Genomic DNA, 12,434 nt, shown 5'->3' with positions numbered 1-12,434 from the left:
AAATGATGAGGGGATGAATACACAAGGTTTCCTCATATACATAGTGCTCGCTTATTTTTTTTTTCCCTTATTTATCACTCTGTATATATTTAGTATGTATAACTACATTGTTCTACTTCTATTTTTTTATATTTCATTCTATTTTTCAGTTTTTTATATTACCTTATCTTTTTTTTTTATTTGGCGAAGCTCATTTCCCTACCCCCCTCCCCATTGTTTTATTATCTATAGTGTGTGTGTGCCATGTTCCCCGTATTTTTACATCTGATCTTGTTACTTCTATTGTAATATGTTGTGTTTTTATCACCACTGGCTTGCTTCAAGACGTATATAGTTTTACTTCATTCTCTTTATTATATATACGAGAAAAAAAAATGAGATCTTTGATATGCCGCTTTGTTCCTTTCATTCTCTCAAGGATCCAATGAAGTGTACAATGGGGGTGAGTGAGGAGGAGGACGGGTGGGGATGAGACTAGGGTATATACAAGCATAAAAAGAAGAATAAGGGGTACAAATCCATGGCGAAAAGTTAGAGTACAGCTGCTCTTTTGGCCTCTAGCTCCTTCAAAGCCAGAGGAATCCTCGTATACAGATAGGTACTCAGCTCCTCGTTCGACATATTTTCCCGTATTACAAGAAAGCCTGGGCCGGGCAATTGGTCCAGTGCTGACCCCACTACAAGCACGGGCACGCGGCCCCACCAGCGCCCATGTCCACCCTCTCTGAAACTGCGCTTTAACCTGGAAACTATCTGGCGTTTATCTCCAGAGACGTCAGCACGGAAAAAGAGAAGGCGATTGGGTTGAGAGTGGATTGAGGATGGGGGCCGTGCAGTGGGGGGTGCCGAGTGTCGCAGTTGCTCTGCGAACTGCTGTACAAGCGTGTCATGATGCTTGACGGTGGAGGTTGACGGAGGAGGGGGGCTAGAAGGCGCGGAGGCCGCAAGATCGGCGGGCTGGACATCGAGCCCAGCTTTCTGGCATAGTGCCAAGAAGGATTGGACCAAGCCCTCTCCTCCCTCTAGCTTATGCTCTATCCGCTTTTTTGTCTTGAGGTGAAATTCGAGCACGACATCGTCATTCTTTGAAGGGGTCATCGAGGATTGGGAGGAGGCGAGATGTGGCTGGAGGCGAGATTGGAGGGTTTGGAGCGACTGTGCATTGAGCTGTTTTATGTCAGGAGTGCCATGGAAGAAGTCGGGATGGATCTGAAGAATGAACCGAGGAAGATACCGGCGCACTAGGGTTGCCCTTTGCATAACTTAATGAAAAAAAAAAAACCGCACTGGTGAATTCGCCCGTCTCTCTTTCGGTTGCTTATTGAATCTTGTTTATTGTCAGTTTTGCCACAATCTGATTTCCGACTGCGGCAGTGGTCCAGCCATTGATTCACAGCCTCTCACCCACACCCCCTTTCACGATCAGGAACAGATAATCAGGAAAACGAAAGCCAAGGAATGTATCCAGGGAATCAGTATAAACAGCAGTACGGAAACCAACCTCCACCACACCCACCCCAGCAAGGATACGGGTATCCTCCCCAGCAGTATTACCCGCCGCCACCAGGCCCGCCTCCGCAAAATTATGGCCCCCCTCCATCTTTTCCAATGGGGATGCCTCAGAGCAGCAATGCTCCCCAGCAACATGGCCAGTACTATCCCCCGCCCCCTGGGCCCCCTCCTCCTATTTCTGCAGGACAAAACACCTCTATATATCCACCCTCCACTCCTAATGCCGGCGATGGCATCGTGGCCCATGCCAACCCCAATCACGGACTTCCCTCCAACTTCCAGCTTAGTAACTGCACAGGGGTAAAGCGGGCACTTTTAATAGGCATCAACTATTTCGGCCAGAAGGGCGAACTGCGCGGCTGCATCAACGACGTGCGCAATATGAAGCAATTCCTGCTAAGTAGAGGGTGGCGAGAGGGTGACATGGTGACACTGACGGACGATCAAAGGGATCCGAAGTTCATCCCCACAAAAGCGAATATCATTGCGGCCATGCAATGGCTTGTTAGAAATGCCCAACCTAATGACAGCTACTTTTTCCACTACTCCGGCCATGGTGGCCAGGCCCGTGATCTCGATGGAGACGAAGAGGATGGGATGGATGAGACCATATACCCACTGGATCACACTTCTGCAGGAATGCTCACGGATGACGAAATGCACTACTACTTGGTGAAACCCCTGCCAGCTGGTAATACCGAGTTGACTTTCTCCGCCTCCCTTTATCTTAGTGCTTAATTCATTTTTCTTCTTCTTATCTCAAGGATGCCGTCTCACTGCCCTCTTTGACTCCTGTCACTCTGGCTCTGCACTCGACCTGCCCTACATGTACAGCACGCAAGGCACTCTCAAAGATACGACCATTGCTGCCACGGCGGGTACCTCACTTCTCTCCATGGGCACCGATTACCTGCGGGGCGACATCGGCGGTTTACTCAAAACTGCCACCTCGCTTGGGAATACGCTGCTGCGCGGGAATAAGAGCAAAGAGATTTCGCGGCAAACACGCTCAAGTCCTGCTGGTGAGTGCAAAGGCCCTCAAGTGATCGGTGGACTTTCAATCCGAGCTAAATCCGCATTTGTATATTTTTATTTTCCAGATGCGATCATGTTTTCAGGGTGCAAAGACATGCAAACCTCGGCCGATACAACCGAAGGTGGCCAGAACACGGGCGCCATGTCCTATGCCTTCACAACTGTCATGCGCTCGGGACAGCAGTTTACTTATCGTGAGCTGCTAGTTGCAATGCGGCAGATATTGGCGGCAAAATACTCTCAAAAGCCGCAGCTCTCCTCTTCACATCCCATGGATATGAATACGGTCTTTATTCTCTGACCATAGTATTTTGCGCTATGTATGGTGATCGTTGCGGGGAGTTGGTATTTGTTAGGATTTTAGTAATGTGCTTATTTTAAATGTTAGGTGAAATACACCCATAGGCATTGTTGCTTCCTTGGGAGGAACTTCGATGATCCTGCTCGAGATAATCTAATGATAAACAATGACTTTTTTTCTCGGTGGGAATGTTCAAGATTAAAAGGGATGGAAAAAAGAAAAGAGGAAAAATAGTAAACAAGTCTCTGTGTATAAATTCTGAAAAACAAAGAGAAAAACGGAAATAGAATAGAAATAAAAAAAATACCGTAAGATATATACAGCAGATTAAAACAAGGCAGTTTTTCTAGCTCTAGCTGAGAGGATCAATGATGGTTCCGGCCTTTGTGGTCACTCTTGGCATGGTCATTTGCTGGAAAACGGCGTTGGTGTTCCATTCTTTTCCTAAGGGAGCCCGCAAGGCTTGCTCATACTGCTCCCTGGTCTGGAAGGGGTGGGGCAACTTTTGTGCATGGAACTTGTCTGCTTTCTTCACGCGCTTTTCGTTGATGATGACGTGCTTGAGCTTGGCATCCTTGCGCTTCTTCGCCTCGATCCCCGCCTCTTTCTTAACCACAACGCGCTTCGCCTTCCGCTTGATGCCCTTGCCGGACCACGAGCCCCACCCTGGAAGCGTGATGTCGGTTTCCTGAGGTGCATCCTCCATTTCGATTTGCCGCTTTTCCTCTTCAAATTCCTGTGCAAACAAGTGCAGAGCAAGGGATCGGTTGAGAACGGGTGTGGTAGAGTCCGGTTGATCGCAAAAACACTTACCTCGACCACATCGTCATTTGCAAAGGCTCGGGCAACTAGCTCCCGCTGTGTAAACGCCAACGGACCCTTGGCATTTACCAAGTTTAAGGTCTCCTCCGTCTCGTTCTCCTCCTCGTCCTCTCCCATCTGTGGCGAAATAACAGTGTCTTCGTCTGCAGCCTCGCCCTCGTCAGCGGTGGTCGTGGCAATTTTCATTTCCTCCTCCTCCTTCTTCTTTTTCTTGTTCTTGTTCTTCTTTTTCTTGGATTCTTTGGCTAAAATTTAGAGGTGGGAAAATGGGATTAGTTTCTGGAACACACGACCAAAGACAGCCCAAGCTCTCCAAAATACTCACCAACTTCAGCCATTTGATTTAATGTTAACACCTGCTCGAGATCGATTTCGACTTCCTTCTCCTGCTCCTCCTGCCCTTTCTTCCCCTTTTTCTTCAGCTTGGAGACAAGCTTATCCGACTTGGAGTCGTCCTTTCCGGTTATCCATCCTTTGCTGGGCTTGATGGATCCGGTTTGGATCCACGGGTTTTCCTCTTCGCCAGGAGCCAGCTCCATTTCGTTGGCCGCTGCCTCCTCGGTAGCCTTCTTCGCCAGAGCATTGACTGGGCCCGACATCTTAGTCGTGTGTGCGGCGGAGCTTGCTACTTTAGTGATTTGCCCTGCATCGTTCAACTCAAGGGTGTTCTCTCCGTCCTCCATCTCTGCCTCCCTTTGCTCTCGTTGCATCCGTTGTATATCCTCGGGGTTACCTGCTCCGAACACCATTCGTCCAGGGTTATTGGCAACGGTGGCTCCCAACTTCTTATCTTTCTTTGCCCCCTTGTTGTCTGTCTTCCTCCGCTTTTTTCGAGTCTCGTCACCCTCCTCATCCTCCCCGTCCTCGTCATCCTCCTCCTCGTCACTTAACCCACCAAACTCGAGCTCCTCCCTGAAAGCCTCAAGCATAGCCTGGGTTTCGGCACGTCGCCGCGACTCGGCCTGTTGCATGAATTTCATGGCAAACACCCCCTTTTTGGGTGCTTGCTCCTCGGCATCCAACTCCGCAAGCTCTCTTAATGCCTGCTGTCTCGCATCTTCTTCCTCCTCCCCAGCTTGTTGATCATCGCTAACTACCTCATCCTCATCCTGCTCCAGATCCGACAGCTCCTCGTCCGACTCCAGATCATGGATCTTCCTCTTGAGCTCATCGTGGCGTCGCAGCTGCTCCATAACAGCCTCGCGGGTTCCTTCGTCGCGCATACCATGCTTCAGCATCGCCTTGGCCCACTTGCCTGTGCTCTTATGCCGGAGGGTCATTCTCTCCTGAGCTCGCTGGGCTTCTATTTTCAGCCGCTCGTTGGCTACATCTTCTGGATCCATCTCCGCCAGTTGTCGCGCCATTTTCTCCTTCTTCTGGATCTTACGATAGGCCTTGCTCTTAATTTTCTTAATGCGTTTTGCACGGGCCTCCTCACGGAACATGAGCTCCCGCATGAGTCGAAGTTCTTTGCGGCGCTGCTGGGCCTCCTCCACCGACATCTTGTTCAGCTCTAGTTCCATTGCTTCCCTAGCTGCACTTTGATCCTCCTTCCCGCCTGCCTTCAAGACTTCAGCCACCTCCTTCTCCAATGCAGTGGTTGCCTCAAACTTGCTCACTAATCCCGCATTGGAAATTTGAACTGGGGCCGGGCGATTGAGGGGGAATGCAAGGTGATCCTTTTTACGATTCTCTTGGACGATGGGTTGCCAGCGTGAGATCTCTTTTGATGCCTCTTCATAGGCTGCCTGGCGATTGAATTTTTCTTGGATGCGCTTGGGGAGGGGTGCAGAAAGGGGCTGTGAGGTGTTGAGTTTGGTATTGCAAAGACGACATAGAAGCGGAGATTTGCCAGTGTGTGGGCAGACGGAGCTGCTGAGGAGGGGAGAGGTGAGATTCCCCATTCGAAATACTCACAAAGGAAGGAGGGATGCTTACCTTTTATTCGAGCTCTTCTCTGATGTTTTCGTTGATTTCTCTTTCCCCATCGCTCACTTGTTTCGAGGATCAACTCTCGACTCTATAGAAATAAAATTTCGATTCTTTTTGGTTATTTACAGTGCCGTGACAGTCAAATGGGACTGCTTCCAAAAGATTCGAGATCACACGTCACAAGGTCTTCGCACGTTTTTTTTTGCCTTCACCTTTAAGGACAGCCTGGTCCTCTCTCTTCATTACGGTCGCCTATTCACTGAGAAGTTTCCAAACAAAAATGACAAAGGCTCACAAAGTGGCTACATTAGTACATCGCCGCTTTTCCTCTGCTCCGCCGCGGCTGCAGAATATATTTTCCTCCACCCCTTTTCAATCGTTTATCGCACCTTTTCGTGACCTCCCTTTATTATCGTCGTCTTCATTCCGCCCATTCCACTTTCACACCCGTCAGCCTGCAGCCCTCCTTCGGAATGCCTGCCCGCACACTTCCTCCGCCCACCTATGTCCTGCTCGCATTACCACGCCTGCCATCGCCCTCGTCCCCTCACAACGCCTAACCCATTTCCATTCGCCCCTTTTTCCAATTACCCCCTCTTCTTCGCAGCATCATATGCTGCGTCCGCGACAAAGGCGACGGATATGGTCCGGATCTGACGCGTCCGTTTCGACCGTTCGTGAGTTAGACATTTTTGAAAAATCGATTCCAAGACATAACTACGTGTTCCTGCATGCTGGGGCAGGAATCCCCAAAAAACGGCACCATCACGCCAATGGATTCTCCAATGGCTTCGCAAATAAGGAGGAGCGCAAACCACTTGCCCCTCCTATAGAGGTGGATGAATCTCGATTTTTTGGAAGTGTCCAAGTGGGTGAGGATTCCTTTTATCATCGCGCAGATTCGCTTGGAGTAGCAGACGGAGTGGGAGGGTGGCATGGCGAACCCCACGCAAGTCCGGCTCTGTATGCGCGGATGTTAATGCACTACGCCTATTTAGAATTGGAGAAATATGATAATATTGAGTGCGATGAATTTGCTGATTACTTCAATGTAGAGCCTGTCGAGATTTTACAGCGTAGCTACGAGAATACTCGGATAGAGGCCAAAAAAATGGCAAGTATTCCATACAATTTGTCTGTCACTCCTCTCTTCTCACACGGCTATGTGTAAAACCAAAAAAATATATTATAGGGAATTGTTGGTTCCTCCACAGCCTGTATTGCTATTCTCCGGGACGACGAGCTTCGAATCGCTAACCTTGGAGACTGCGGCGTCAGCGTCATTCGACAAAACGATTTCATTTTTCGTTCCGAAGAGCAACAGCATTCCTTTAATTATCCCTATCAACTTGGGACCTATTCAACCGACACTCCTCGCGACGCTCAAACCTTTCGTGTCAAAGTCCAAAAAGGCGATATCGTCATTGTGGCTAGCGACGGAATATATGATAATTTATTTAATGAGGATATCTTAGAGGAGGTATAATCCGTCTTTATTTACCTGTAATTTTGGCAAATATCTATAAACCAAAATCTTTCTCCATTAGGTAGTCAAACACATCGGGCCTAACAACGCGCGCCCATATCATAAGGTGGAACCACAAATTCTTTGCGACGCATTGGCACATCGCGCTCAGAGTGTTAGTCAGGATACTCGTAACTTAAACTCCCCTTTCCAGGAGCGAGCAATGCAACAGGGAATATATTACCAGGGCGGAAAGGCAGATGACATCAGCGTGCTAGTGGGAATTGTTCTGGAGAATGAGGACACACCGGACAGGCGGCTGTGATCATGGGGCCGCTTTCTTTCAATTCCAAAGTTATTCTATATTTTTCTTTTCTAGTTTTGTACTATAGACCTCTCGTGTGATATATATGCTTCCCTCCCCCTTGTGGATAATACGATTTTGTTCATGTATACTATAATTTGAAAAGAATTGCCCCGTAATAGCAATTTTTTTTTACGGAAAAAGGTCACCATTTAATATGGAGACTGGCTCCTCCATCGACAGCTATTATAGGAAACATTATAAAATGGAAAAAGTGCTCTGATATCACAATTAACCTCGAATTTGCCGGATAAATGATGCTGACTGACAAAAACGATAATTAGATAAAATAGATTAAATATATATACTGTATATTTTAAATAAAATAGTCGTGAGTGTCATAGTTGAGCACACGTGTTTGTTTTTATTTTGGCGCCCAATGCGCAAATAGCCTTTGCCCACTTAGCGCTCTCACGGTACCCCTCGCTCATTCGTCTTCTTCTTCGTCGCTACGGTTATCATGCACAAAGCCCCCTCGGATCACATTGAGCAAAATGCGGGCGATGAAATAGAACCAGCATACGAACAAAAGTTGCAATAAGGCAAAGAGGAAGAGAAAGAAGTTCAATATGGTTCGAGTGAAGAATTTGCCTTGAGCTGGATTCCATTCAAAAGCAACATATTTCGGCGACTCGACTAAAGCAAGTGGAATAGTAAATGCCGAGATAAACGTACATCAGCCCTGTATGGAGATATGAACTTACGCGCTGTATGGATGGCCACCAAAGAAAAGAGGTAATGGCGTGTTCCAACCCACACAACGGTAAATAGGATAAAGCAAGCGTCACATAGCTTTTTCATGCCCAAATATCTGAGCAGTTTGGTTGACTATACAGAAAGAAAGGAGAGTAGGCGGTCAATAAACACATGCAATCCGCTGGTTTACTGTCAAAGCAAATACGTACGGCCAGCAGTATATCCGCAATGTCCATGATAACTAGGATCGCGCTTCCAACCCTTGTAAAATTGCCCAGATAGCTTCCTACGAGAAGAGAGCTGGTGATGATGTGATGGGCGAACATGAGAACATAATCTTTCCGGCGCTTTTCGATGTGTAGCACGTAGATCTGCTGGATCCAGAACGCGAGCTGCAGAAGATAGTACGCCTTGAATTTCATGGTGTACTGCTCGTGTGGATACCCAATCCAATACTGGCGCATGTCGCGCGCATAGGGAGATGTACAGATGATACGCATGCCCACTGGGATGACCAGAATATAGTAGAGAAACAAGTATGCTTGCTCCGTGAAGCGCACTAGCGCCCTCGCTTTTTTGATTCCGCAGCGAGAGCCCAGCGATTGAAGCACGAAGCGAATAAGAATCGCGCGTAAAAATGTATAGCCCACTACCCAGGAGAAGACAAAAGATATATCATAGATTCCCTTGGTATAGAGATTAGTTGAAGCATCGTAGTAGGAGAGATAAAAAAACTGGCTCGCAGATTCCCAGCCGAGAAATTGGGCAACATGGACAAGGAGAATGAAGCTAAAAGTGAGGGCTAATACAGAAAAGGGTGTGTTGGCCAATGCGAATGTCATAGTCAACAAGGTTAATACAAACGTATTTGGTTCTCAACAAACCACTTGAAAGAACTCGATGCCCGAGACCATGGATGGGCCGGAAGTCTCCTCCGCATTATTTGGTACGGTTCATAGACTGATGCCGAGCCCTTGGTATAATCCCTGGAATAATCCCTGATGTTTATCAACTGTGCGAATTTGGTGCGCATTGCGTGCTAAAGAGTGACTCGAGCTGGCCAAGGAGAGGAGGTCCCGTGTGCCCTTGTTAAATGAAAAAACTGGCGATAAAGGGATCGCTAATGGAGCACTGAAGGAGTGCCAGAACGACGAGTGCAAGGTGGCCATCGAACAATATATCTAGGCCGCCTTCCTTTCCGGGCGCTCAAAAGGGTTTTATCCTGGTGTCACGCAAGGAAAATGAACTGCCTCTGCTTTTCCGATTTCAGGTGTAATGTTTCAGATGAAAATTAAATCTCATGCTCAAGATCGATCGAATCCGCGGGGGCTCCAAACCTCATGTTTGTCCCTCCTCCCCTGCCCACCTCAAAAAGGCCGTGAGGATGACAGGGATTGTGAGTGAGGGTTGGGCCTTATGGGCTACCCCACTCGTCCACTTGCATTTTATGAGGAGTGCTCGCACCAGCCCAGACGCGATCGACCTGGCCTCTTTGTCTGAATAGGCATTGTACTTTTCAAACTGCTCCATGATGTTTCCGACAATACATTAGGAATGGTTAATAGTAAATATATTAAATATACAGGGTGAGAATTGGCAAATATAAAATACAGTATGAGAAAGAAGGGAAATATAAAAAATTGATAGATTACAACAATCAAGAAAATATGAAAAGAAAAAATGTCCCAAAAGAGAAAAAAAAGTAAAATAGAATATGCGAGCAATAAAGGAAAATATCTATGAAAGTAATGTCCACTTTAGTCCAATTCAGGCTCTATGTCCGGTAAACGCAGGGTAATCTGTTCTATGGACGGATGCTGTGAAGCCAAGGTATTGGCACTCCCGCCCTCCTCGGTCCCAATTAGTTCTGCCACATTTACCGTTGATTGCACCCGACACAATGGACAGCGCACATTAAGAGATTCCTCCTGTAGTCTGTCGAGCTCGTAGCCCTGTATCGAGAGATTCGTCCGCAGACATGAGGGATGGAATGTATGTGTACACGCGGAAAGAACAACACGCGGCCCCTCACTTGAGATACCGTCTACCCCGCAACACCCAATTCGCGAGAGGGCGCATTCCCGTGCACGCGCCTCACGTCTCTCTTGGCCAATGCATTCATTATCACCTGTTTTCGCCATTTTCGCCTCTTGCTGCTGGGACTGCAAGGCGCTCTCCCGCTCCGCCATCCGCCTCTTCACCCCAGCATTGTATTCGTCATTGTCCGTTTCAAGCTCGAACCGGCATGTGGGACAATAGTTGCTCAGCTTAAGCCATGAGAACAGGCATGTTTCGCAGAACTTATGACTGCAGGGAAGACGTCGTATTGGCGTAGTCGTGGTCGAGGTTAGCGCCTCGAGACAGATAGTACATGTGATTCCCTCCTGCTCTTCCTGAGGGGTGATGGTGACTATAGGCAGCGATTTCATAGCTTTGGAACTTGCAGGAGGTTGCCCTTGCTGTGACTCCTGCTGATTGGTGATGATCATGAAGGGTACCATATAGGGCCCAAACAACATTGGGAACACCATCACATTCCCATCATCCGTCGTGAAGAGCACATGGACTGGTCTTCTTCTATGATTTGATCTTTGTCCGTCATTGTCGGCCTCGTTTGTGGATTCTTCGGCAACATATTGCTCTGCCTCTTCAGGGAATGCACCTGGCATGCGTGGCTCGGGCTCAGGGACTGATTCTGGTTGACTAGCTTGTTGATCTTGTGGTTGACGTCCAAAAATAAACGAAATCTGTGGGGCGACAAAGAGCGTAGGGATCCCGGTGGGGCCCTGTGGACGCCGCTGGTCTACTCCAGGTTGAGGCGGATCGCTAGAGGCAGCATTTGAGGTTGGTTCCTGCGGATTTCTCTCAGGAGTTGGTTGATTTGCACCATCTTCTGTAGGATTAGAGGTTGCCGCAGAAGAACGAGGGCGAAGCACAAAGGTAGATGTTTGGAATAAAAAGGTAATTGGTGGGTTGTGCTCAGCAGGGGGTGTGTTATTATCAGACGGACGGTTGTCAGCTGGAGATGAATTTTGGTTGCTATTGTCGTGATTTTCCATAGAAGTTGGAGTGGTGAATGTCCAAGAAATGGAAAAGCCCTGTAGTCAATTCAGTAAGGGATCAATGTAAGAAGAGGATAACAAAAAGTTCAGAAAAGGTGAGTGGGAACAAGATAACAACAAGGGAATTCTCTATGAGTTGAAAATTGAAGTGTAGAAGAATCTTAATCAGCAGAGATGGAAGAAAAGAGAGAGAGGGGTGGACTCGCCTTATTATTTGTTGGCAAAAATTCTAGTTCTTTCTCCTCCTTTCTGTTCGATTTTTCACTGGAATAGTATTAGAAATCCTTTATGATTCACAGGGATCGAAGACACTGGAATCTCGGATTGGCAAAATTTTTGCCCTATCACCATGCTATCCACGCTAAAACCGGATAATTACTACTTTCGAGCATAGCTGAATGGAATTTGATTAGATTATGTGTAAATGACAATTCCATTCCACTTCCAGCATTGGAGAATAGAGGAGGAAAATCTTTTATTGTGTAATAAAAGCATTGCCATTTCTTAATAAATCTAAGTGAAATTAGACATTTATTTAGAAATAACAGAGCAATTATGATTCTTGCAATTCGCGCAAACGACGGATGGTAGAACGAACAGTAGCAGCAGCAGTCGTCCTATTAACAAACGCTTTTAAGCACACCAGAAACTGAAAATAACTAAACCAAAATTCACTTACGAGACAGTCCAAGCTCCACCAGCAATAGACTTGCGGCAAGCACGGCATTTCCAGATACCAACTGCCTCACGCTTGACGGTGTCCTATCAGAGACGATTGAAGATTCAGAGTGAGAAAACCGGCCCAATCATTCTGAGGACATAAGCAAGGCATCCTCAATTCAAACAGCTGGAAATCGTGTTCATTACCTTGCCACAGAACGCACATGTGTACTTAGCGTGCTGAGTGATCTCCATCTTCTTGATCTGCTTACGGAGCGAAGCACCATAACGAGTACCATATTTGCCGGTGACTCCGACCTTCTTCGTGCGTTTGGCCTATATGCAAAAAAAAAGCATCGATAAATTTACTGCTATGATTCAAATGATGATTAAGGATGGAATCGTCCAAGAAAGCAATCGATTTTCGAGCCTTTTCCCAACATCCATCGATCACAACATTCATCCATCCATCTAGCACTCATTTTAGGGGCTACTCACCATTTTATAGGGTTCTTCCTTTCTTTGCGTAAAGACGAGGAAATAAAAGAGAGGAGGAACAGGTAATGAAATGGAACCAAAAGAATA

At 47.2% G+C, this 12,434-nt stretch overlaps 7 protein-coding genes across 7 annotated transcripts; 2 read left to right on the top strand and 5 right to left on the bottom strand.

The window, feature by feature from the left end:
* Positions 1–531: 531 nt before the first annotated feature.
* VTP21DRAFT_1304 (uncharacterized protein) lies at positions 532–1,260 on the bottom strand (the record flags this gene model as incomplete). Its single annotated transcript, XM_069391377.1, has 1 exon — positions 532–1,260. One exon carries the CDS (start codon positions 1,258–1,260, stop codon positions 532–534), a length of 729 nt encoding a protein of 242 aa, XP_069251425.1.
* Positions 1,261–1,458: 198 nt separating this feature from the next.
* VTP21DRAFT_1303 (uncharacterized protein) lies at positions 1,459–2,848 on the top strand (the record flags this gene model as incomplete). Its single annotated transcript, XM_069391376.1, has 3 exons — positions 1,459–2,203; positions 2,277–2,534; positions 2,613–2,848. 3 exons carry the CDS (start codon positions 1,459–1,461, stop codon positions 2,846–2,848), a joined length of 1,239 nt encoding a protein of 412 aa, XP_069251424.1.
* A 352-nt stretch (positions 2,849–3,200) lies between these two features.
* VTP21DRAFT_1302 (uncharacterized protein) lies at positions 3,201–5,658 on the bottom strand (the record flags this gene model as incomplete). Its single annotated transcript, XM_069391375.1, has 4 exons — positions 3,201–3,584; positions 3,662–3,915; positions 3,996–5,545; positions 5,609–5,658. The coding sequence occupies 4 exons, from the start codon at positions 5,656–5,658 to the stop codon at positions 3,201–3,203; spliced, it is 2,238 nt and encodes a 745-aa protein (XP_069251423.1).
* A 557-nt stretch (positions 5,659–6,215) lies between these two features.
* Positions 6,216–7,392, top strand: VTP21DRAFT_1301 (uncharacterized protein; the record flags this gene model as incomplete). The annotated part of the gene is made up of 3 exons (XM_069391374.1): positions 6,216–6,716; positions 6,795–7,082; positions 7,150–7,392. The coding sequence occupies 3 exons, from the start codon at positions 6,216–6,218 to the stop codon at positions 7,390–7,392; spliced, it is 1,032 nt and encodes a 343-aa protein (XP_069251422.1).
* A 466-nt stretch (positions 7,393–7,858) lies between these two features.
* On the bottom strand, positions 7,859–9,160 carry VTP21DRAFT_1300 (uncharacterized protein; the record flags this gene model as incomplete). The annotated part of the gene is made up of 4 exons (XM_069391373.1): positions 7,859–8,067; positions 8,136–8,259; positions 8,337–8,929; positions 8,992–9,160. The coding sequence occupies 4 exons, from the start codon at positions 9,158–9,160 to the stop codon at positions 7,859–7,861; spliced, it is 1,095 nt and encodes a 364-aa protein (XP_069251421.1).
* Positions 9,161–9,884: 724 nt separating this feature from the next.
* VTP21DRAFT_1299 (uncharacterized protein) lies at positions 9,885–11,186 on the bottom strand (the record flags this gene model as incomplete). The annotated part of the gene is made up of 1 exon (XM_069391370.1): positions 9,885–11,186. One exon carries the CDS (start codon positions 11,184–11,186, stop codon positions 9,885–9,887), a length of 1,302 nt encoding a protein of 433 aa, XP_069251420.1.
* A 556-nt stretch (positions 11,187–11,742) lies between these two features.
* On the bottom strand, positions 11,743–12,350 carry VTP21DRAFT_1298 (60S ribosomal protein eL43; the record flags this gene model as incomplete). Its single annotated transcript, XM_069391369.1, has 4 exons — positions 11,743–11,806; positions 11,869–11,951; positions 12,057–12,185; positions 12,348–12,350. The coding sequence occupies 4 exons, from the start codon at positions 12,348–12,350 to the stop codon at positions 11,743–11,745; spliced, it is 279 nt and encodes a 92-aa protein (XP_069251419.1).
* Positions 12,351–12,434: the final 84 nt, after the last annotated feature.

This window comes from Calcarisporiella thermophila (genome assembly GCF_041956535.1).
Source record: "Calcarisporiella thermophila strain CBS 279.70 unplaced genomic scaffold VTP21scaffold_11, whole genome shotgun sequence".
NCBI classification, from domain to species: domain Eukaryota; kingdom Fungi; phylum Calcarisporiellomycota; class Calcarisporiellomycetes; order Calcarisporiellales; family Calcarisporiellaceae; genus Calcarisporiella; species Calcarisporiella thermophila.
The sequence above is the reverse complement of the archived record's forward strand: the minus strand, read 5'-3'. Positions and strand labels throughout refer to the sequence as shown.